This window comes from Somniosus microcephalus, chromosome 1 (assembly GCF_052327205.1).
Source record: "Somniosus microcephalus isolate GS21.2 chromosome 1, FLI_Smic_1.0, whole genome shotgun sequence".
In the NCBI taxonomy this organism is placed as follows: Eukaryota; Metazoa; Chordata; class Chondrichthyes; order Squaliformes; family Somniosidae; genus Somniosus; species Somniosus microcephalus.
Window position 1 is genome coordinate 15,532,939 of NC_140987.1, and position 25,565 is coordinate 15,558,503.

General features: G+C 52.6%; 1 protein-coding gene across 5 annotated transcripts in view; it reads right to left on the bottom strand.

The window, feature by feature from the left end:
• zbtb35 (zinc finger and BTB domain containing 35) overlaps nucleotides 1-25,565 on the bottom strand; it is a 73,724-nt gene that overhangs the window by 3,046 nt on the left and 45,113 nt on the right. For 4 of the 5 annotated variants that reach the window (XM_085969580.1, XM_085969750.1, XM_085969828.1 and 1 more), the window contains 4 exons: nucleotides 25,335-25,470; nucleotides 20,426-20,527; nucleotides 11,009-11,153; nucleotides 4,100-4,845 (listed from right to left, as the gene is read on the bottom strand). In XM_085969580.1, the coding sequence (XP_085825706.1) occupies nucleotides 4,100-4,845; nucleotides 11,009-11,153; nucleotides 20,426-20,527; nucleotides 25,335-25,461 (1,120 nt within the window). In that variant the 5' untranslated portion in view covers nucleotides 25,462-25,470. The remainder of the gene's footprint in view (nucleotides 1-4,099; nucleotides 4,846-11,008; nucleotides 11,154-20,425; nucleotides 20,528-25,334; nucleotides 25,471-25,565) is intronic. The other variant, XM_085969908.1, reaches the window with a different exon arrangement.

Consider the following 25,565-nt stretch of genomic DNA (forward strand, 5'->3'; position numbering starts at 1 on the left):
CCGGGAGTGGGTCAGTATTTACAGGAGGTCCCTGGGAGTGGGTCAGTATTTACAGGGGGTCCCCGGGAGTGGGTCAGTATTTACATGGGGTCCCTGGGAGTGTGTCAGTATTTACAGGGGGTCCCGGGAGTGGGACAGTATTTACAGGGGGTCCCCAGGAGTGGGTCAGTATTTACAGGGGGTCCCCGGGAGTGGGTCAGTATTCACAGGGGGTCCCCGGGAGTGGGTCAGTATTTACAGGGGGTCCCCGGGAGTGGGTCAGTATTTACAGGGGGTCCCGGGGAGTGGGTCAGTATTTACAGGGGGTCCCCGGGAGTGTGTCAGTATTTACAGGGGGTCCCCGGGAGTGTGTCAGTATTTACAGGGGGTCCCCGGGAGTGGGTCAGTATTTACAGGGGGTCCCGGGAGTGGGACAGTATTTACAGGGGGTCCCGGGAGTGGGTCAGTATTTACAGGGGGGTCCCTGGGAGTGGGTCAGTATTTACAGGGGGGTCCGTGGGAGTGGGTCAGTATTTACAGGGGGTCCCGGGAGTGGGTCAGTATTTACAGGGGGTCCCCGGGAGTGTGTCAGTATTTACAGGGAATCCCCGGGAGTGGGTCAGTATTTACAGGGGGACCCTGGGAGTGGGTCAGTATTTACAGGGGGTCCCCAGGAGTGGGTCAGTATTTACAGGGGGTCCCCGGGAGTGGGGCAGTATTTACAGGGGGTCCCCGGGAGTGGGTCAGTATTTACAGGGGGTCCCCGGGAGTGGGTCGTATTTACAGGGGGTCCCCGGGAGTGGGTCAGTATTTACAGGGGGTCCCCGGGAGTGTGTCAGTATTTACAGGGGGTCCCCGGGAGTGGGTCGTATTTACAGGGGGTACCCGGGAGTGGGTCAGTATTTACAGGGGGTCCCTGGGAGTGTGTCAGTATTTACAGGGGGTCCCGGGAGTGGGTCAGTATTTACAGGGGGTCCCCGGGAGTGGGTCGCATTTACAGGGGGTCCCCGGGAGTGGGTCGTATTTACAGGGGGTCCCTGGGAGTGGGTCAGTATTTACAGGGGGTCCCCGGGAGTGGGTCAGTATTTACAGGGGGTCCCGGGAGTGGGTCAGTATTTACAGGGGGTCCCCGGGAGTGTGTCAGTATTTACAGGGGGTCCCCGGGGAGTGTGTCAGTATTTACAGGGGGTCCCGGGAGTGGGTCAGTATCTACAGGGGGTCCCCGGGAGTGGGTCGCATTTACAGGGGGTCCCCGGGAGTGGGTCGTATTTACAGGGGGTCCCTGGGAGTGGGTCAGTATTTACAGGGGGTCCCTGGGAGTGGGTCAGTATTTACAGGGGGTCCCTGGGAGTGGGTCAGTATTTACAGGGGGTCCCTGGGAGTGGGTCAGTATTTACAGGGGGTCCCTGGGAGTGGGTCAGTATTTACAGGGGGTCCCCGGGAGTGGGTCAGTATTTACAGGGGGTCCCCGGGAGTGGGTCAGTATTTACAGGGGGTCCCCGGGAGTGGGTCAGTATTTACAGGGGGTCCCTGGGAGTGGGTCAGTATTTACAGGGGGTCCCGGGAGTGTGTCAGTATTTACAGGGGGTCCCGGGAGTGGGTCAGTATTTACAGGGGGTCCCCGGGAGTGGGTCAGTATTTACAGGGGGTCCCTGGGAGTGTGTCAGTATTTACAGGGGGTCCCCGGGAGTGGGTCAGTATTTACAGGGGGTCCCCGGGAGTGGGTCAGTATTTACAGGGGGTCCCCGGGAGTGGGTCAGTATTTACAGGGGGTCCCCGGGAGTGGGTCAGTATTTACAGGGGGTCCCCGGGAGTGGGTCTGTATTTACAGGGAGTCCCCGGGAGTGGGTCAGTATTTACAGGGGGTCCCGGGAGTGGGTCAGTATTTACAGGGGGTCCCCGGGAGTGTGTCAGTATTTACAGGGGGTCCCCGGGGAGTGTGTCAGTATTTACAGGGGGTCCCCGGGAGTGGGTCAGTATTTACAGGGGGTCCCCGGGAGTGGGTCAGTATTTACAGGGGGTCCCCGGGAGTGGGTCAGTATTTACAGGGGGTCCCGGGGAGTGGGTCAGTATTTACAGGGGGTCCCTGGGAGTGTGTCAGTATTTACAGGGGGTCCCCGGGAGTGTGTCAGTATTTACAGGGGGTCCCCGGGAGTGGGTCAGTATTTACAGGGGGGTCCCTGGGAGTGGGTCAGTATTTACAGGGGGGTCCGTGGGAGTGGGTCAGTATTTACAGGGGGTCCCGGGAGTGGGTCAGTATTTACAGGTGGTCCCCGGGAGTGGGTCAGTATTTACAGGGGGTCCCCGGGAGTGGGTCAGTATTTACAGGGGGTCCCCGGGAGTGGGTCAGTATTTACAGGGGGTCCCCGGGAGTGGGTCAGTATTTACAAGGGGTCCCCGGGAGTGGGTCAGTATTTACAGGGGGTCCCCGGGAGTGGGTCAGTATTTACAGGGGGTCCCCGGGAGTGGGTCAGTATTTACAGGGGGTCCCCGGGAGTGGGTCGTATTTACAGGGGGTCCCCGGGAGTGGGTCAGTATTTACAGGGGGTCCCCGGGAGTGGGTCAGTATTTACAGGGGGTCCCCGGGAGTGGGTCAGTATTTACAGGGGGTCCCTGGGAGTGTGTCAGTATTTACAGGGGGTCCCGGGAGTGGGTCAGTATTTACAGGGGGTCCCCGGGAGTGGGTCAGTATTTACAGGGGGTCCCCGGGAGTGTGTCAGTATTTACAGGGAATCCCCGGGAGTGGGTCAGTATTTACAGGGGGGTCCCTGGGAGTGGGTCAGTATTTACAGGGGGTCCCCGGGAGTGGGTCAGTATTTACAGGGGGTCCCCGGGAGTGGGTCAGTATTTACAGGGGGTCCCCGGGAGTGGGTCAGTATTTGCAGGGGGTCCCGGGAGTGGGTCAGTATTTACAGGGGGTCCCCGGGAGTGGGTCGTATTTGCAGGGGGTCCCTGGGAGTGGGTCAGTATTTACAGGGGGTCCCTGGGAGTGGGTCAGTATTTACAGGGGGTCCCCGGGAGTGGGTCAGTATTTACAGGGGGTCCCTGGGAGTGGGTCAGTATTTACAGGGGGGTCCCTGGGAGTGGGTCAGTATTTACAGGGGGGTCCCTGGGAGTGGGTCAGTATTTACAGGGGGGTTCCCGGGAGTGTGTCAGTATTTACAGGGGGTCCCCGGGAGTGGGTCAGTATTTACAGGGGGTCCCCGGGAGTGGGTCAGTATTTACAGGGGGTCCCCGGGAGTGGGTCAGTATTTACAGGGGGTCCCCGGGAGACTGTCAGTATTTACAGGGGGTCCCCGGGAGTGGGTCAGTATTTACAGGGGGTCCCCGGGAGTGGGTCAGTATTTACAGGGGGTCCCCGGGAGTGGGTCAGTATTTACAGGGGGTCCCCGGGAGTGGGTCAGTATTTACAGGGGGTCCCCGGGAGTGGGTCAGTATTTACAGGGGGTCCCCGGGAGTGGGTCAGTATTTACAGGGGGTCCCCGGGAGTGGGTCAGTATTTACAGGGGGTCCCCGGGAGACTGTCAGTATTTACAGGGGGTCCCCGGGAGTGGGTCAGTATTTACAGGCGGTCCCCGGGAGTGGGTCAGTATTTACAGGGGGTCCCCGGGAGTGGGTCAGTATTTACAGGGGGTCCCCGGGAGTGGGTCAGTATTTACAGGGGGTCCCGGGAGTGTGTCAGTATTTACAGGGGGTCCCCGGGAGTGTGTCAGTATTTACAGGGGGTCCCCGGGAGTGGGTCAATATTTACAGGGGGTTTTGATAGAGTACATAAGGAGAAACCGTTTCCAGTGGCAGGAGGGTCGGTAACCAGAGGACACAGATTTAAGGTAACTGGCAACATTTTTATTTACACAGCAAGTTGTTGTGACCTGGAATGCGCTGACTGAAGGGGCGGTGGAAGCAGATTCAATAGTAACTTTCTAAATGGAATTGGATAAATACTTGAAAATGAAAAATTTGCAGGGCTGTGGGGAAAGAGCAGGGGAGTGGGATTTATTAGATCGCTCTTTCAAAGAGCCGGGGGAGGCAAGATGGGCCGAATGGCCTCCTTCTCTGCTGTAAGATTCAGTGATGCTGTGATATGGGCTAAGATCCCAGCGTCGCCGACACCTCTTACCCGTGTGCTTTCGAAGATGCTCTTTAAAATGTCCGAAGTGGTCAAACTGTTTCTCGCAGTACTGACACACGTGCACCTTGCGGACGCAGCGCGGCTTCTTGTTCCTGCCCTCCTCCTCGCGGTGGGTGTACAGGTGCTGTTTCCAGGCGCTCTCCCGCGTGTACTGCTTGCTGCACAGGTGGCACACGTAGTGCTCCCCCGAGTGCACTTTCAGGTGCTCCTTGAAGTGATAGAAGAGTCTGAAGGAGCGATTGCACTTCTCGCAGCAGAACAGCTTGTCGCCCTGCGCCAACACCTCCACGATGTGGATCCCGTCCTCCGGCGCCATGGACGCCTCCGTCTCCTCCCGGGGCTGGGCCACGGGCTCCCGCTCCCCTTCCTTCTCCAGCTCCTTGTCCAGCTCGTCCTGCTGGTACTTGCTGGTGATGTCGGCGAGCAGGGCCAGCGCCGACTCCGCCGGCTGCTCCGAGCCCACCACGTCGCCAGACGGCTGCGTCGACTCGTCTGCCGTCGACAGGTTCTCCACCGCGGCGGCGGCGGCCTCATCTTCCATCTCCTCCGCCTCCGCGTCGATCTCCACGATTTCCGTGGCGAAGACGTTCTCCTGGTCGATCTCCACCGTCTCCGTCTCCTGGATGGACGGCAGGGTTTCCGTAATGACGTTTGACGTTTCCGCTATCGTCCACTTCTTGGCTTTCCTCTTGCCAGATGTCTTGGCTTTGGCCGTCGGTGAAGCTGCATTGTTCCTGAACAACAGAGCAGGGCAGTGAGTGGGACAGGGAACAGTAACACAGCACAGGAACACAGAGCAGGGCAGTGAGTGGGACAGGGAACAGTAACACAGCACAGGAACACAGAGCAGGGCAGTGAGTGGGACAGGGAACAGTAACACAGCACAGGAACACAGAGCAGGGCAGTGAGTGGGACAGGGAACAGTAACACAGCACAGGAACACAGCAGGGCAGTGAGTGGGACAGGGAACAGTAACACAGCACAGGAACACAGAGCAGGGCAGTGAGTGGGACAGGGAACAGTAACACAGCACAGGAACACAGAGCAGGGCAGCGAGTGGGACAGGGAACAGTAACACAGCACAGGAACACACAGCAGGGCAGTGAGTGGGACAGGGAACAGTAACACAGCACAGGAACACAGCAGGGCAGTGAGTGGGACAGGGAACAGTAACACAGCACAGCAACTCAGAGCAGGGCAGTGAGTGGGACAGGGAACAGTAACACAGCACAGGAACACAGAGCAGGGCAGTGAGTGGGACAGGGAACAGTAACACAGCACAGGAACACAGAGCAGGGCAGTGAGTGGGACAGGGAACAGTAACACAGCACAGGAACACAGAGCAGGGCAGTGAGTGGGACAGGGAACAGTAACACAGCACAGGAACACACAGCAGGGCAGTGAGTGGGACAGGGAACAGTAACACAGCACAGGAACACACAGCAGGGCAGTGAGTGGGACAGGGAACAGTAACACAGCAAAGGAACACAGAGCAGGGCAGTGAGTGGGACAGGGAACAGTAACACAGCACAGGAACACAGAGCAGGGCAGTGAGTGGGACAGGGAACAGTAACACAGCACAGGAACACACAGCAGGGCAGTGAGTGGGACAGGGAACAGTAACACAGCACAGGAACACAGAGCAGGGCAGTGAGTGGGACAGGGAACAGTAACACAGCACAGGAACACAGAGCAGGGCAGTGAGTGGGACAGGGAACAGTAACACAGCACAGGAACACAGAGCAGGGCAGTGAGTGGGACAGGGAACAGTAACACAGCACAGGGACACACAGCAGGGCAGTGAGTGGGACAGGGAACAGTAACACAGCACAGGAACACAGAGCAGGGCAGTGAGTGGGACAGGGAACAGTAACACAGCACAGGAACACAGAGCGGGGCAGTGAGTGGGACAGGGAACAGTAACACAGCACAGGGACACACAGCAGGGCAGTGAGTGGGACAGGGAACAGTAACACAGCACAGGAACACACAGCAGGGCAGCGAGTGGGACAGGGAACAGTAACACAGCACAAGAACACAGAGCAGGGCAGTGAGTGGGACAGGGAACAGAAACACAGCACAGGAACACACAGCAGGGCAGCGAGTGGGGCAGGGAACAGTAACACAGCACAGGAACACAGAGCAGGGCAGCGAGTGGGACAGGGAACAGTAACACAGCACAGGAACACAGAGCAGGGCAGCGAGTGGGACAGGGAACAGTAACACAGCACAGGAACACAGAGCAGGGCAGTGAGTGGGACAGGGAACAGTAACTCAGCACAGGAACACAGAGCAGCGCAGTGAGTGGGACAGGGAACAGAAACACAGCACAGGAACACAGAGCAGGGCAGCGAGTGGGACAGGGAACAGAAACACAGCACAGGAACACAGAGCAGGGCAGTGAGTGGGACAGGGAACAGTAACACAGCACAGGAACACAGAGCAGCGCAGTGAGTGGGACAGGGAACAGAAACACAGCACAGGAACACAGAGCAGGGCAGTGAGTGGGACAGGGAACAGTAACACAGCACAGGAACACAGCAGGGCAGTGAGTGGGACAGGGAACAGTAACACAGCACAAGAACACACAGCAGGGCAGTGAGTGGGACAGGGAACAGTAACACAGCACAGGAACACACAGCAGGGCAGCGAGTGGGACAGGGAACAGTAACACAGCACAGGAACACAGAGCAGGGCAGCGAGTGGGACAGGGAACAGAAACACAGCACAGGAACACAGAGCAAGGCAGTGAGTGGGACAGGGAACAGAAACACAGCACAGGAACACACAGCAGGGCAGTGAGTGGGACAGGGAACAGTAACACAGCACAGGAACACAGAGCAGGGCAGCGAGTGGGACAGGGAACAGTAACACAGCACAGGAACACAGAGCAGGGCAGCGAGTGGGACAGGGAACAGTAACACAGCACAGGAACACAGAGCAGGGCAGTGAGTGGGACAGGGAACAGTAACACAGCACAAGAACACACAGCAGGGCAGTGAGTGGGACAGGGAACAGTAACACAGCACAGGAACACAGAGCAGGGCAGCGAGTGGGACAGGGAACAGTAACACAGCACAGGAACACAGAGCAGGGCAGTGAGTGGGACAGGGAACAGTAACACAGCACAGGAACACACAGCAGGGCAGTGAGTGGGACAGGGAACAGTAACACAGCACAGGAACACAGAGCAGGGCAGTGAGTGGGACAGGGAACAGTAACACAGCACAGGAACACACAGCAGGGCAGTGAGTGGGACAGGGAACAGTAACACAGCACAGGAACACAGAGCAGGGCAGCGAGTGGGACAGGGAACAGTAACACAGCACAGGAACACAGAGCAGGGCAGTGAGTGGGACAGGGAACAGTAACACAGCACAGGAACACACAGCAGGGCAGCAAGTGGGACAGGGAACAGTAACACAGCACAGGAACACACAGCAGGGCAGCGAGTGGGACAGGGAACAGTAACACAGCACAGGAACACAGAGCAGGGCAGTGAGTGGGACAGGGAACAGTAACACAGCACAAGAACACAGAGCAGGGCAGTGAGTGGGACAGGGAACAGTAACACAGCACAGGAACACACAGCAGGGCAGTGAGTGGGACAGGGAACAGTAACACAGCACAGGAACACAGAGCAGGGCAGTGAGTGGGACAGGGAACAGTAACACAGCACAAGAACACACAGCAGGGCAGTGAGTGGGACAGGGAACAGTAACACAGCACAGGAACACAGAGCAGGGCAGCGAGTGGGACAGGGAACAGTAACACAGCACAGGAACACAGAGCAGGGCAGTGAGTGGGACAGGGAACAGTAACACAGCACAAGAACACACAGCAGGGCAGTGAGTGGGACAGGGAACAGTAACACAGCACAGGAACACAGAGCAGGGCAGCGAGTGGGACAGGGAACAGTAACACAGCACAGGAACACAGAGCAGGGCAGCGAGTGGGACAGGGAACAGTAACACAGCACAGGAACACAGAGCAGGGCAGTGAGTGGGACAGGGAACAGTAACACAGCACAGGAACACAGCAGGGCAGTGAGTGGGACAGGGAACAGTAACACAGCACAGGAACACAGAGCAGGGCAGTGAGTGGGACAGGGAACAGTAACACAGCACAGGAACACAGAGCAGGGCAGTGAGTGGGACAGGGAACAGTAACACAGCACAGGAACACAGAGCAGGGCAGTGAGTGGGACAGGGAACAGTAACACAGCACAGGAACACAGAGCAGGGCAGTGAGTGGGACAGGGAACAGTAACACAGCACAGGAACACAGCAGGGCAGTGAGTGGGACAGGGAACAGTAACACAGCACAAGAACACACAGCAGGGCAGTGAGTGGGACAGGGAACAGTAACACAGCACAGGAACACAGAGCAGGGCAGCGAGTGGGACAGGGAACAGTAACACAGCACAGGAACACAGAGCAGGGCAGTGAGTGGGGCAGGGAACAGTAACACAGCACAGGAACACAGCAGGGCAGTGAGTGGGACAGGGAACAGTAACACAGCACAAGAACACACAGCAGGGCAGTGAGTGGGACAGGGAACAGTAACACAGCACAGGAACACAGAGCAGGGCAGCGAGTGGGACAGGGAACAGTAACACAGCACAGGAACACAGAGCAGGGCAGTGAGTGGGACAGGGAACAGTAACACAGCACAAGAACACACAGCAGGGCAGTGAGTGGGACAGGGAACAGTAACACAGCACAGGAACACAGAGCAGGGCAGCGAGTGGGACAGGGAACAGTAACACAGCACAGGAACACACAGCAGGGCAGCGAGTGGGGCAGGGAACAGTAACACAGCACAAGAACACAGAGCAGGGCAGCGAGTGGGACAGGGAACAGTAACACAGCACAGGAACACAGAGCAGGGCAGTGAGTGGGACAGGGAACAGTAACACAGCACAGGGACACACAGCAGGGCAGTGAGTGGGACAGGGAACAGTAACACAGCACAGGAACACACAGCAGGGCAGTGAGTGGGACAGGGAACAGTAACACAGCACAAGAACACAGAGCAGGGCAGTGAGTGGGACAGGGAACAGTAACACAGCACAGGAACACAGAGCAGGGCAGTGAGTGGGACAGGGAACAGTAACACAGCACAGGAACACACAGCAGGGCAGTGAGTGGGACAGGGAACAGTAACACAGCACAGGAACACAGAGCAGGGCAGCGAGTGGGACAGGGAACAGTAACACAGCACAGGAACACAGAGCAGGGCAGTGAGTGGGGCAGGGAACAGTAACACAGCACAGGAACACAGCAGGGCAGTGAGTGGGACAGGGAACAGTAACACAGCACAGGAACACAGAGCAGGGCAGTGAGTGGGACAGGGAACAGTAACACAGCACAGGAACACAGAGCAGGGCAGTGAGTGGGACAGGGAACAGTAACACAGCACAGGAACACACAGCAGGGCAGCGAGTGGGGCAGGGAACAGTAACACAGCACAAGAACACAGAGCAGGGCAGTGAGTGGGACAGGGAACAGTAACACAGCACAGGAACACAGAACAGGGCAGTGAGTGGGACAGGGAACAGTAACACAGCACAGGAACACAGAGCAGGGCAGCGAGTGGGACAGGGAACAGTAACACAGCACAGGAACACAGAGCAGGGCAGTGAGTGGGACAGGGAACAGTAACACAGCACAGGAACACAGAGCAGGGCAGTGAGTGGGACTGGGAACAGTAACACAGCACAGGAACACAGAGCAGGGCAGTGAGTGGGACAGGGAACAGTAACACAGCACAAGAACACAGAGCAGGGCAGTGAGTGGGACAGGGAACAGTAACACAGCACAGGAACACAGAACAGGGCAGTGAGTGGGACAGGGAACAGTAACACAGCACAGGAACACAGAGCAGGGCAGTGAGTGGGACAGGGAACAGTAACACAGCACAGGAACACAGAACAGGGCAGTGAGTGGGGCAGGGAACAGTAACACAGCACAGGAACACAGAACAGGGCAGTGAGTGGGACAGGGAACAGTAACACAGCACAGGAACACAGAACAGGGCAGTGAGTGGGACAGGGAACAGTAACACAGCACAGGAACACAGAACAGGGCAGTGAGTGGGACAGGGAACAGTAACACAGCACAGGAACACAGCAGGGCAGTGAGTGGGACAGGGAACAGAAACACAGCACAAGAACACTGCAGAGGAAGGAAGAATATCGCCAAACTTGAAAGTGCAAATAAATATCTTTAATTAAAATGGGACTTGGCTAGGGAAAAGGAAGAATGCATTGATGGAGCGTCACATCACCGCTCTCAAACATCTCCAGTGAATGGCTTTGAAGTGCGGTGATTTTTTGTAGGATCCCTAAAACAACAATGAGGTGAATGACCCATTCAAACCAGAGCCTGCTCCTGATGACCTGGGCCAACATCCTTCCTCAAACACCACCACCAAAACAGGTCATTCACCCCACTGCTGCTTGTGGGCTCTTCCTATGCGTAAATTGGTAGCCGCATGTGCTTGCATAACTAGTCACTGCACTCCACAATAATTCAACGTCTGGGAAGCACTGCGGGGCATTTGAGCAATATGATCAGGTGCTACACAAATGCAAGTCTTTCCCGGCACAGACACGATGGGCCGAATGGCCTCCTTCTGTGCTGTATCATTCTATAACGAGCCTGGATTTTCCCACTGCACTAAAATGGTGCCCATCTGAAAACCCTAGGCTTTAGTAGCTGGGATCACACACACACCAAGAGTGGCTTCCTGAGCAGGAGGGCTGCCAGCAGCCACTGAACTCATAGAATGATACAGCAGAGAAGGAGGCCATTCAGCCCATCGAGCCTGTACCCCAGCCGAGCCTCCGGAGGAAGAGTAAACGACGGAAGAGAAATAGCGCAAGCGCTTTGTTACCGGTTGTTGAGTGCTTTCATCGCCTCTTCCATCTGCAAGTATTCCGCCGCCTTCCACACATCGCTCGCCTCCTCTTCCTGCAGCACCATCAGCTTGGCAGTGTAGGTAAACTCGATCAGGTGTCGGAACGCCAGGTTACTCACCCCTGAGACCACAGAGCAACCAGTGTCAAAAACTCAGTACAGCCACCTCTACACTGCTTCAAATGAAGCCTCATTGCAACCTGCTCAAACTCACTCTTTTCCCTGGGCCTCAAGACTGCGGAGTTTCTTACCAAATAACCTGCATTTAGAAACGCAGGGAGGTTACAGCAGTGTAAGGCCACGGGGGCCCCAGCTTAGCTCCCCCAGCGAGAAGGAGCCCGCCGCCTCCCTATTGTAACCTCCAATTGCTTCTTCAGTGATACTTCATGGATTGATCCCTGGGATGAGGGGTTTGTCCTATAAGAAGAGGTTGAGTAGATTGGGCGTCTCTGGAGTTTAGAAGAATGAGCGGTGAACTCATTCAAACATATAAGGCCTAGAAATTCGGTGGGCTGCGCCACCAGTTAGCGCCTAAAGAGGGCACTCAGTGGCTTTAGCGCCACTGGCTGCGCCTCCCGCGATATTGAGCTGGGGCGCTAATGGCGGCGTTAACCTGTTGCGCTGCGCCGCCTCTGATGACGTCATCGGTGTGCGCAGCGCCCCGATCCAGATATTTGGCAGCGACCGCCTCTGTAGCGCCGTTCGCAAATGGCGCCCGGTTCACGGGGCCTTCCTGTGGCGCAAATTAAGGTGGAGGTGCGGGGCGGCCGTTTTTTCCGGCGGCCGCCTGCCAGCACCTCCGTCCCCGGCCTCTTGATCGCCCCCCGCGGCATTGCCGGCTGTTTCCCGAGAGCCCGGCACTTCTCCTCAGTGCCGGGCTCTTTTGCCGGCACTCGCGATCTCCGATCGCGCTGGTGCAGGCCCCTCCCCCTTAAGAAGGGGAGGAAGGCCTGCAGTACCGCAGCGCGCCGTGCCGCAGCGTGTGGCACTGCGGCATGTTGCGTTGCGATATTCAATTTCAGCGCCCTAAGAGGGACGCCGAGCGCCTTGAGCCTCGCCCCGTGTCCCTCTTGGGGCGCCCAAGCTGAATTTACGACGGTCGCTACTGCTCCAAACGCTGCGCTAAATCCGGCGCCCAGGCGAGCTTGGCGCCCCGTTTGCCGCTCCACCCAATTTCTCCCCCATAAGATTCTGAGGGGGATTGACAGGGTAGATGCTGAGAGGTTGTTTCCCCTGGCTGGAGAGTCTAGAACTAGGAGTCATAGTTTCAGGCTAACAGGTTGGCCATTTAGGACTGAGATGAGGAGAAATGTCTTCACTCAGAGGATTGTGAATTCTCTACCCCAGAGGGCTGTGGATGCTCAGTCATTGAGATCGATCGATTTTTGGACTCTAGCGGAATCAAGGAATGTGGGGATTGGGCAGGAAAGTGGAGTTGAGGTTGAAGATCAGCCATGATCTTATTAATATAAGAACATAAGACATAGGAGCAGGAGTCGGTCATTCGGCCCCTCGAGCCTGCTCCGCCATTCAATAAGATCATGGCTGATCTGATCTTGGCCTCAACTCCACTTCCCTTCCCGCTCCCCATAACCCTCGACTCCCTTACCTTTCAAAAATCTGTCCATCTCCACCTTAAATATATTCAGTGACCCAGCCTCCACAGCTCTCTGGGGAAGAGAATTCCAAAGATTCACGACCCTCTGAGAGAAGAAATTCCTCCTTATTTCCGTTTTAAATGGGTGCCCCCTTATTCTGAAATTATGCCCCCTAGTTCTAGATTCCCCCACGAGGGGAAACATCCTCTCTGCGTCTACCCTGTCAAGCCCCTCCAGAATCTTATATGTTTCAATAAGATCCCCTCTCATTCTTCAACCTCCAATGAGAATAGGCCCAACCTGCTCAACCTTTCCTCATAAGACAACCCCTTCATCTCCAGAATCAACCTCGTGAACCTTCTCTGAACTGCCTCCAATGCAAGTATATCCTTCCTTAAATAAGGAGACCAAACCTGTACGCAGTACTCCAGGTGCGGTCTCACCAGTGCCCTGTACAGTTGTAACAGGACTTCCCTACTGTTACACTCCATTCCCTTTGCAATAAAGGCCAACACTCCATTTGCCTTCCTCATTACTTGCTGTACCTACATGCTAACTTTGTGATTCATGTACAAGGACCCCCAGATCCCTCTGTACCTCAGCATTTTGTAATCTCTCCCCATTTAAATAATAATTTGCTTTTTTATTTTTCCTACCAAAGTGGATAACCTTGCATTTTCCCACATTAAACTCCATCTGCCAGATTTTTTCCCACTCAGCCTATCGATATCCCTTTGGAGTTTCTTTGCATCCTCCACACAATTTGCTTTCCCACCTATCTTTGCATCATCAGCAAATTTGGCTACATTACACTCGGTCCCTTCATCCAAGTCATTAATCTAGATTGTAAATGGTTGAGGCCCAGCACCGATCCCTGCAGCACCCCACTAGTTACAGTTTGCCAACCTGAAATGACCCATTTATCCCGACTCTCTGTTTTCTGTTAGTTAGCCAATTCTCTATCCATGCGAATATATTACCCCCAACCCTGTGAGCTCTTATCTTGTGCAGTAACCTTATGTGGCACCTGATCAAATGCCTTCGGGAAATCCAAATACACCACATCCACTGGTTCCTCTTTATCCACCCTGCTTGTTACATCCTCAAAGAACTCCAGCAAATTTGTCAAACATGATTTCCCTTTCATAAAACCATGTTGACTCTGCTTGACTATATTATGATTTTCTAATTGAAATTTCTATTGAATGGCGGAGCAGGCTCGAGGGGCCATATGGCCCACTCCTGCTCTTATGTATGCCTACTCCTGCTCTTATGTATGCCTCCACTGCTATTATGTGGGGTCTACTGCACAAGTTCGTTGAATGCAGTTCACATCCCAAGGTGCTTCACAGAAGCTGAGCGATAATAGGAGGGATTATTGAGAGAGAGAATATTGCAGAGAGAGGGAAACAAGGGAGGGAGAGAAAGTGCAAGGGGGAAGGGTTAGACAGGGAGCTGCAGGCAGTATGGCTGAAACAGCTGAAGGCACTGCCACCAGCAGAGGAATGTGTGTGCGGTTGGGGGAGGGGGTGGGGGGGGGGGTGGAGATAGCACCTCCCAAACCCGCGACCTCTAATACCTAGAAGGACAAGGGCAGCAGGCGCATGGGAACACCACCACCTCCAAGTTCCCCTCCCTATAAAATTCTAACAGGACTAGACAGACAAGATGCAGGAAGGATGTTCCCGATGAATGGGGAGTCCAGAACCATTGGTCACAGTCTAAGGATAAGGGGTAAGCCATTTAGGACAGAGATGAGGAGGAATTTCTTCACCCAGAGAGTGGTGAACCTGTGGAATTCTCTACCACAGAAGGCAGTAGAGGCCAATTCATTAAATATATTCAAGAAGGAGTTGGATATGTTTCTTAAGGCTAAAGGGATCAAAGGATATGGGGAGAAAGCAGGGACTGGGTACTGAATTTGGATGATCAGCCATGATCTCATTGAATGGTGGAGCAGGCTCGAGGGACCGAATGGCCTACTCCTGCTCCTATCTTCTATGTTTCAAGTCACACACCATCCTGACATGGAAATATATCGGCCGTTCCTTCATCGTCGCTGGGTCAAAATCCTGGAACTCCCTCCCTAACAGCACTGTGGGAGTACCTTCACCACACGGACTGCAGCGGTTCAAGAAGGCAGCCCATCACCACCTTCTCTAGGGCAATTAGGGATGGGCAATAAATGCTGGCCTTGCCAGCGACGCCCACAGCCCATAAATGAATTTTTTAAAAAGTACATGATGTGTAAGACGGAGGGGCTGAGACAGGGAGCTGGAGATGTTGCACAGGGAAAGGTGCTGAGGCTGCGGAAGGAGTTATAAATATTTCCAAGGACTTTGAATTTGATGTGCTGAGGGACAGGGGCCAACAGGAGGTGGACAAAGGGAGTGGTACTGGGCAAATGGGGCAGGGTGTGGGCACGGGCGCTTTGGGTGGGCTGATGATGATCAGGGATGGAGCTGGGAGATCAGCACTGCGAGAAGCCTTCCCTTCCCCCTACGGTGAAAAAGCTTCTAAACCATTCCGAACCACTACTTTCTGTGCTTTGGGTTCTCAACAAAAGAGTCATTCAAATCATTGGCCACGCAGTTCCTACAAGGAGCCCGCAGCTGAACCGTTAACCGGTGTCTTCCCAATTCACGAGCTGACGGACCCGCTGTGTATTTCAAGTCTTGATGGATTCTTTCTTTCACCAATGTGTGGTGGATATTTCACAGCTCACTCTGACAGTAAAAGGCCCCTGCATACTGTAAGAGTGTGCTCTACTTACTGCAGGTACAGCACGGGTTAGATACAGAGTAAAGCTCCCTCTACACTGTCCCATCAAATACTCCCAGGGCAGGTACAGCACGGGTTAGATACAGAGTAAAGCTCTCTCTACACTGTCCCCATCAAACACTCCCAGGGCAGGTACAGCACAGGTTAGATACAGAGTAAAGCTCCCTCTACACTGTCCCATCAAACACTCCCAGGGCAGGTACAGCACAGGTTAGATACAGAGTAAAGCTCCCTCTACACTGTCCCATCAAACACTCCCAGGGCAGGTACAGCACGGGTTAGATACAGAGTAAAGCTCCCTCTACACTGTCCCATCAAACACTCCCAGGGCAGGTACAGCAGGGGTTAGATACAGAGTAAAGCTCCCTCTACACTGTCCCATCAAATACTCCCAGGGCAGGTACAGCACAGGTTAGATACAGAGTAAAGCTCCCTCTACACTGTCCCCATCAAACACTCCCAGGGCAGGTACAGCACAGGTTAGATACAGAGTAAAGCTACCTCTACACTGTCCCATCAAACACTCCCAGGGCAGGTACAGCACAGGTTAGATACAGAGTAAAGCTCCCTCTACACTGTCCCATCAAACACTCCCAGGGCAGGTACAGCACGGGTTAGATACAGAGTAAAGCTCCCTCTTCACTGTCCCATCAAACACTCCCAGGGCAGGTACAGCACGGGTTAGATACAGAGTAAAGCTCTCTCTACACTGTCCCATCAAACACTCCCAGGGCAGGGACAGCATGGGTTAGATACAGAGTAAAGCTCCCTCTACACTGTCCCATCAAACACTCCCAGGGCAGGTACAGCACGGGTTAGATACAGAGTAAAGCTCCCTCTACACTGTCCCATCAAACACTCCCAGGGCAGGTACAGCACGGGTTAGATACAGAGTAAAGCTCCCTCTACACTGTCCCATCAAACACTCCCAGGGCAGGTACAGCACGGGTTAGATACAGAGTAAAGCTCCCTCTACACAGTCCCATCAAACACTCCCAGGGCAGGTACAGCACGGGTTAGATACAGAGTAAAGCTCCCTCTGCACTGACCCATCAAACACTCCCAGGGCAGGTACAGCACGGGTTAGATACAGAGTAAAGCTCCCTCTACACTGTCCCATCAAACACTCCCAGGGCAGGTACAGCACGGGTCAGATACAGAGTAAAGCTCCCTCTACACTGTCCCATCAAACACTCCCAGGGCAGGTACAGCACGGGTTAGATACAGAGTAAAGCTCCTTCTACACTGTCCCATCAAACACTCCCAGGGCAGGTACAGCACGGGTTAGATACAGAGTAAAGCTCCCTCTACACTGTCCCATCAAACACTCCCAGGGCAGGTACAGCACGGGTTAGATACAGAGTAAAGCTCCCTCTACACTGTCCCATCAAACACTCCCAGGGCAGGTACAGCATGGGTTAGATACAGAGTAAAGCTCCCTCTACACTGTCCCATCAAACACTCCCAGGGCAGGTACAGCACGGGTTAGATACAGAGTAAAGCTCTCTCTACACTGTCCCATCAAACACTCCCAGGGCAGGTACAGTTCAATCCCTTGCTGTGCATTAATGGACAAAGCAGCAAAGCGCACAATTGATATTGGTGCTGTTCGGAGTGCACTGGGTATTTGTGGGTTTGAGTCAGACTCAAATTGAAATGCGGTCCTTTCACCCAACTCTCTCTGGTCAGCCTATTAGAATAGCTGCAGGTGGACGTAGGAAGCACGTTAGTAGTGGGAGTGAACAATGTGGCAGTGAAATTTAATCAGGAAAATTACAGTAGGTCGCCATGTGAAAAATGACAGGACCCAAGTCCACGTCCCTGCCGCTAGCCTTAACTACACAACTCTTCCTACACCAACCGCCTGCTTACCCAGCACCAAGGCATGGAGGAGCCAGAAACTGCTCCATTGGCAAGACAGCAGCCAACCTGCTCAATTCCCACCAGATATTTCACACCTTAGCCCCTCCACTGCCACCGCCCTCCCTCCACCGCCACTGTAAATCATTTGCTTCCAGCTGACAACAGCATGCCTAGGTTGACTGCGAGCAGAGCTTGGAGCCCTACATCCTACCCATCACCAAGGCCATCCATTCCCAACTATTCCTGCTGGGAACCCATCACTGCTGGCTCCGATCTTGCCAACGTCGAGCTGCAGAAATTCAGGCCCATTCAGACATTGGCGCTGGACAAGCAGATGGTCAGCACAGGATTGGTGATTGGGAGCCCCAGGGTGTTGGCGGATAAGATGCCCCCAGGCCTTCGCCACTGTTGTTCCAAAAATGGCGGCTGGAAATTGCACGAAAGCGCCGCCTTCCACCCCTGCAGAAACCCTCATCCACGCTGTCACCGTCTCCAGGCTCAGCTTCTCCGCCACTCCCTCATCGCCTGCCTCCCAAACATCACCCTACACAAACCCTAACACGTGCCAAACTCAACGCTCCCCTCATCCACCTTACCTGTGGTCACGCTCCGAAATCTCTGCTTGCTGTGTAATTCCCCTACTCCCCCTGCTGAAACACCTTATGATGTTTGTTGTTAAATGCTTCAGATATACAAGTGCACGTGTATTACATTGAATGTACAGCACAGAAACAGGCCATTCGGCCCAGCTGGTCAATGCCGGTGTTTATGCTCCACACCAGCCTCCTCCCACCCCTCTGCATCTCACCCTATCAGCATATCCTTCTATTCCTTTCTCCCTCATGTGTTTATCCAGCTTCCCCTTAAATACATCTATACTATTCGCCTCAACCACTCCCTGTGGTAGCGAGTTCCACATTCTCACCACTCTCTGGGTAAAGAAGTTTCTCCTGAGTTTCCTGTTGGATTTATTAAGGACTATCTTATATTTATGGCCCCTAGTTCTGGTCTCCCCCACAAGTGGAGACATTTTCTCTACGTCTACCCAATCAAACCCCTTTCATTTAGATGTTTTATAAATATATTAAGAGTAAGAGGATAACTAAAGAAAGGGTAGGGCCTATTAGAGATCATGAGGGTAATCTGTGTGTGGAGGCGGGAGATTTCGGTCGGGTTCTTAATGAATACTTTGCGTCTGTTTTCACAAAGGAGAGGGGCGAAGCAGACATTGTTGTCAGGGAGGAGGAGTGTGAAATATTAGATGTAATAAACATAGTGAGAGAGAAAGTATTAAGGGGTTTAGCAGCTTTAAAAGTGGATAAATCTCCAGGCCCGGATGAAATGTATCCCAGGCTGTTAAGCGAAGCAAAAGAGGAAATAGCAAAGGCCCTGACCATCATTTTCCAATCCTCGCTGGCTTCAGGTGTGGTGCTGGAGGACAGGAGGACTGCCAATGTGGTACTCTTGTTTAAAAAGGGAGAAAAGGATAGACCGAGTAATTACAGGCCAGTCAGCCTAACCTTGGTGGTGGGAAAATTATTGGAAAGAATTCTGAAGGACAGGATAAATCTTCACTTAGAAAGACACAGATTAATCAAGCATAGTCAGCGTGGATTTGTTAAGGGAAGGTCGTGTCCGACAAACTTGAATGAATTTTTTGAGGAGGTAACAAGGAGGGTAGATGAGGGTAGTACGTTTGATGTAGTGTATATGGACTTTAGCAAGGCTTTTGATAAGGTTCCACATGGCAGACTGGTCACGAAGGTAAAAGCCCATGGGATCCAGGGCAAAGTGTCAAGTTGGATTCTAAACTGGCTCGGAGGCAGGAAGCAGAGGGTAATGGTTGATGAGTGTTTTTGTGACTGGAAGGCTGTTTCCAGTGGGGTTCCGCAGGGCTCAGTACTCGGTCCCTTGCTTTTTGTGGTATATATCAACGATCTAGACTTGAATATAGGGGGTATGATTAAGAAGTTTGCAGATGATACTAAAATCGGCTGTGTGGTTGATACTGAAGAAGGAAGCTGTAGACTGCAGGAAGATATCAATAAATTGGTCAGGTGGGCAGAACAGTGGCAAATGGAATTCAATCCGGAGAAGTGTGAGGTAATGCATTTGGGGAGGGCTAACAAGGAAAGGGAATACACATTAAATGGTAGGACACCGAGTAGTGTAGGGGAACAAAGGGACCTTGGAGTGCATGTCCACAGATCCCTGAAGGTAGCAGGCCAGGTAGATAAGGTGGTTAAGGAGGCATACGGAATGCTTACCTTTATTAGCCGTGGCATAGCATACAAGAGCAGGGGGGTTATGCTTCAACTGTATAAACCACTAGTTAGGCCTCAGCTAGAGTACTGCGTGCAGTTCTGGTCACCACATTACAGGAAAGATGTGATTGCACTAGAGAGGGTACAGAGGAGATTTACAAGGATGTTGCTGGGAGTAGAGAATCTTAGCTATGAGGAAAGACTGGGTAGGCTGGGTCTGTTTTCCTTGGAACAGAGGAGGCTGAGGGGCGACCTTCTTGAGGTGTATAAAATTATGAGGGGCCTAGATAAAGTGGATAGAAAGGACCTACTTCCCTTAGCAGAGGGGTCAAAAACCAGGGGGCACAGATTTAAAGTAATTGGTGGAAGGTTTAGAGGGGATTTGAGGGAAAATTCCTTCACCCAGAGGGTGGTGGGGGTCTGGAACTCACTGCCTGAAAGGGTGGTAGAGGCAGGAACCCTAACCACATTTAAAAAGTACTTGGATGTGCACTTGGGATGCTGTAACCTGCAGGGCTACGGACCAAGAGCTGGGAAGTGGGATTAGGCTGGATGGCTCTTTGTTGGCCGGCGTGGACACGATGGGTCGAAATGGCCTCCTTCCGTGCTGTAACTGTCTATGATTCTATGATTTATTGCGCAAATGGGTAAACAGAAAATTTCGGACTGATGCCAGGAGGCACGTCATCACGCCAAGAGAGTGCCCAATACCCGGAATGGGATCCGGGTCGGCAGCAAAGGCAAAAGCTCTGAAGTCTTTCAAGAGGATGCTGTGCTGGGGTGGGGGGGATCATGGGTCTCGAAGCAGGGAGGAGCCACGAGGACCAAATAGCCTTCCACACCTCAGCTCATCTCTGCAAAATAGTTGCTGCTGTTGGGAAAACTCACCTTCGATCTCAACCAAGGGCTCCTCCCTGAAATCCTGGAAAAAGCGGCAGAAGAACTGGCTGCAGGCGGCAAGGACGGCTTTGTGGGCTTTGAAATGGTGACCTGCAGAACAGAAGTGGCAAAGATAAATCCCTTCATTTTATTTTTTTAAAATGTTTCTCGGGACAGGGGCGTTGCTGGCAAGGCCGGCATTTACCGCCCATCCCCAACAACCGAGTGGCTTGCTAGGCACTGCTGGTGGGAGCAGTGGGCGAGCAGTGAGGCTCAGTGGGTAGCACGCTCACCTCGGAGTTAGAAGGTTCAAGTCCCACTCCAGAGACTTTAGCACAAAATCCAGGTCGGCACTTTAGTGCAGTACTGAGGGAGTGCTGCACTGTCTTTCGGATGAGACGTTAAGCCTCTCAGGTGGATGTAAAAGATCCCATGGCCACTATTTGAAGAAGTGGAGTTCTCCCCGGTGTCCTGGCCAATATTTATCCCTCAAGCAACTTTACTAAAACAGATCACCATCACAATGCTGTTTGTGGGAGCTTGCTGTGTGCAAATTAGCTGCCACGTTTCCTACATTACAACAGCGACTCCACTCATCGGCAGTAAAGCACTTTGGGATGTCTTGAGGTTGCGAAAGGCGCTATATCAATGCAATTTCTTTCTTTCTTACTAATACATTAAAGCCCATCAGCTGGGATGTGTTTTTTTTGCTATCGGACACGGATACCAATACCATAAATAAGCTTGGAGTACTAGCTGGCGCCAGCTCCCTGTCAATACCATGAATACTTTAAAAAGTACATAAGTTGTCCAATATTAAAAGAAATACATTTATTTTGCATCGCATCACTTCACCGAATGAACTACTGAAATAAAGTAGGGAAATGCAGCCATCACTCAGCAGTAGCAGCAGCAAGAGGTTACAGTATTAAACAAAACAAGAGGTTATTAAATAAAATTAGGGCTCATGGGATTGAGGGTAATATACCAGCACGGATTGAGGATTGGTTAACAGACAGAAAACAGAGTAGGAATAACCGGGTCATTTTCGGGTTGGCAGGCTGGAACTAGTGGGGTGCGCAAGGATCAGCTATTCACAATTTATATCAATGATTTGGATGCGGGGATCAAATGTAATGGGCCAGAACTTCGGGTCCCCACGGGTGAGTACACGCTGGGTACTCACGCGTAGGCCCAACGAAAATGCCGGTTTCGTGCATGCACTGTGCATGTGCGGGAAACCGGAACTTCCGTTCCCTTAAAGGAAGGGCTTCACAGGTCGAACGCGTGCGCCGGAGAGGCAGCGCGTGCGCATCGAACTTCCATTTTTTTTTTTTTTTAAACAGGTTTCTCCGGGAGGTTAAGTCTCCAGGAGTTACACTTTTAAAAAGCAGTCGCAAGGCCTGCTTTTAACAAGGTAAGTGGTGAATTAAGTAAAATTAAAACATTTTTTCCACAGGTTTATTATTTTTAAAATACTTTAAAGAAAGGTAAGTTTATTTTTAGCCCCGTTAGAAACTGTAATTAATTTTTTCAAAAATTTAAATTGTTTAAAATAGTTATTTTATGTAATTTATAGTTATTTTAAAAATGTGATTTAAAAAAAAAATTATTTGAAGTTTTAGTGATGTTTTGGGGCTGAATTGTATTCATAGTTTTGACAGCTCTTCCTGTCAAATCTATGAATAGAGATTCCCTGCTACCATTGGCTCTCCATGGCCCACGTGATCCCAGGGGACGCTTCGAACTAACTGCGCCCCTGGGATACGCAAGCACTGCGCGCCGGCAGTTGGAGCAGGCCCAGGATCGGAATCCAACGCGGGCCCACAGCTCAACGGCCGGCGCGCTAGGTAAGTGCAGGTCGGAGGCTTGCACCCGCGGGAAGCCCCCGACCCGAATTTCTGGGCAAAAATATCCAAGGTGGGAATGTAAGTTGTGAGGGGGATGCAAAGAGGCTTCAAGCGGATATAGACAGGCTAAGTGAGTGGGCAAGAACATGGCAAATGGAATATAATGTGGAGAAATGTGAAGTTATCCACTTTGGTAGGAAAAATAGAAAAGCAGAGTATTTTTTAAATGGTGAGAGATTGGGAAATGTTGGTGTTCAGAGGGACCTGGGTGACCTTGTACACGAATCACTGAAAGTTAACATGCAGGTACAACAAGCAATTAGGAAAGCAAATGGTATGTTGGCCTTTATTACAAGAGGATTTGAGTATAAGAGTAAAGACATCTTACTGCAATTATATAGGGCCCTGGTGAGACCACACCTGGAGTATTGTGTACAGTTTTGGTCTCCTTACCTAAGGAACGATATACTTGCCATAGAGGGAGTGCAATGAAGGTTTAACAGACTGATTCCTGGGATTGGGGGGATTGTCCTATGAGGAGAGATTTAGTAGACTTTTTTAAAAATGCATTAATGGGATGTGGGCGTCACTGGCAAGGCCAGCATTTATTGCCCATCCCTAATTGCCCCTTGAGAAGGTGGTGGTGAGCCGCCTTCTTGAACCGCTGCAGTCCGTGTGGTGAAGGTGCTCCCACAGTGCTGTTAGGGAGGGAGTTCCAGGATTTTGACCCAGCAACGATGAAGGATCGGCGATATACTTCTAAGTCAGGATGGTGTGTGACTTGGAGGGGAACTTGGAGGTGGTGGTGTTCCCATGCGCCTGCTGCCCTTGTCCTTCTAGGTGGTAGAGGTCGTGGATTTGCTGTCGAAGAAGCCTTGGCGAGTTGCTGCAATGCATCTTGTAGATGGTACACACTGCAGCCACGGTGCGCCGGTGGTGGAGGGAGTGAATGTTTAAGGTGGTGGATGGGGTGCCAATCAAGCGGGCTGCTTTGTCCTGGATGGTGTCGAGCTTCTTGAGTGTTGTTGGAGCTGCACTCATCCAGGCAAGTGGAGAGTATTCCATCACACTCCTGACTTGTGCCTTGTAGATGGTGGAAAGGCTTTGGGGAGTCAGGAAGTGAGACACTCGCCGCAGAATACCTAGCCTCTGACCTGCTCTTGTTGCCACAGTATTTATGTGGCTGCTCCAGTTAAGCTTCTGGTCAATGGCGACCCCCAGGATGTTGATGGTGGGGGATTCGGCGATGGTAATGCCGTTGAATGTCAAGGGACGGTGGTTAGACTCTCGCTTGTTGGAGATTGTCATTGCCTGGCACTTCTGTGGCGCGAATGTTACCTGCCACTTATCAGCCCAAGCCTGAACGTCGTCCAGGTCTTGTTGCATGCGGGCATGGACTGATTAATTATTAGAGTTGTTGTGAATGGCGCTGAACACTGTGCAGTCATCAGCGAACATCCCCATTTCTGACCTTATTTTGGAGGGAAGGTCATTGACGAAGCAGCTAAAGATGGTTGGGCCTAGGACACTGTCCTGAGTAACTGCTGCAGCGATGTCCTGGGGACAGGATCTGCCTGGGCAGTTTTCCACATTGTCGGATAGATGCCAGTGTTGTAGCTGTACTGGAACAGCTAGAGGTGCGGCTAGTTCTGGAGCACAAGTCTTCAGCACAAGAGCCGGGATGTTGTCGGGGCCCATAGTCTTTTTTTAACCAGTGCGCTCAGCCATTTCTTGATATCACCTGGAGTGAATCGAATTGGCTGAAGACTGGCTTCTGTGATGGTGTGGACCTCAGGAGGAGGCCAATATGGATCATCCACTCGGCACTTCTGGTTATGCCTATATTCTTTGGAGTTTAGAAGAATGAAAGGTGATCTCATTGAAACATACAAAATTCTTACAGGGCTTGACAGGGTAGATGCAGGGAGGATGTTTCCCCTGGCTGGGGAGTCTAGAACCAGGGGTCACAGTCTCAGAATAAGGGGTCGGCCATTTAGGACTGAGATGAGGAGAAATCTCTTCACTCAGAGGGTGGTGAATCTTTGGAATTCTCGACCCCAGAGGGCTGTGGAGGCTCAGTCGTTGAGTATATTCAAGACAGAGATCGATAGATTTTTGGATATTAAGGGAATCAAGGGATATGGGGATAGTGCAGGAAAGTGGAGTTGAGGTAGAAGATCTGACACGATCTTAATGACTGGCGGAGCAGACTCGAGGGGCCAAATGGCCGACTCCGGCTCCTATTTCTTATGTTGTTAGGTTCTTATCCCACACCCAGCGCTGAGGTGAATGACAATCATCATATCGCCTTCGTTGGCAGAGCAGTCTAACCTCTCTGAGTCGAGTGGTGGGTTCAAGTCCCACTCCACAGACCTGAGAACGTAATCTAGGATGGAATCCCAGAGCAGTACTGAGGGAGTGCTGCTGCGATTACACTGGGTCCTGTCTGTCTCTTCCACTAAGTGTTAAAAGCTGCAATGGGAGGATGGTCGGGATGGTATTCTGGAAGGATGGGAAGAAATAGGCTGCTGATATGGGTTGAGGGGGATATTTGGCCAGTTTTTGGTGATGTTGAGGGGGATATTGGACCAATTTCTGGTGATGTTGGTTGAGGGTTAGGGTTAGTTTCTTGTGATACTGGTTACGGGGGTGAGGGAGGATTTTCGGCAAGGTCATTGGCCTTTCTCAAATCTTCTTGGGAAAGTGCAAGAATGAAGGAAGGCAGCCATTCTTTAACATCACCCGGGACAGACAGAACTTCAGTTTAAGGAGGACGGCACCTCCGACCATGCAGCACTCGCTCAGTACTGCACTGAGAATTATGTGCCTGAACTCATGACCGCTGACCCAGGGGCGAGAGCGCCACCAACTGAGCCCAGATGATTGGTAGGCAAGTACACAAGTTACTGCTCATGCAGTTTTGAATAAATCATTTTTTTTTAAAATTACATAACGCTTGTTATTTACACCACAAAAGATCGAACACAAGACCCCACATCCTGCCCCCAACCAAAGAACGTGGTTCTCCAACAGGCCTAAGCACGAGAAGCGAGTACGGGAGTACTGACCGTCCACGATAAGGGTGATGTCGGTAAATTGCTCTTGCTGCCGCTGTTCGTTCAGTCTGTCCAGTACCACCTTGTAGTGGCTGGGTACCTCATGAACCTGGTCCACCAACACCTCCTCCGCCGCCATGTCGGGTGACTGGGAAACAAAGCACAGACCCAAAAGTCTACATTTAAAAACGCTGTTCAATGCCTCCATCCATTAGGTCATTTTGATTCCAAACTGCCTTCCTT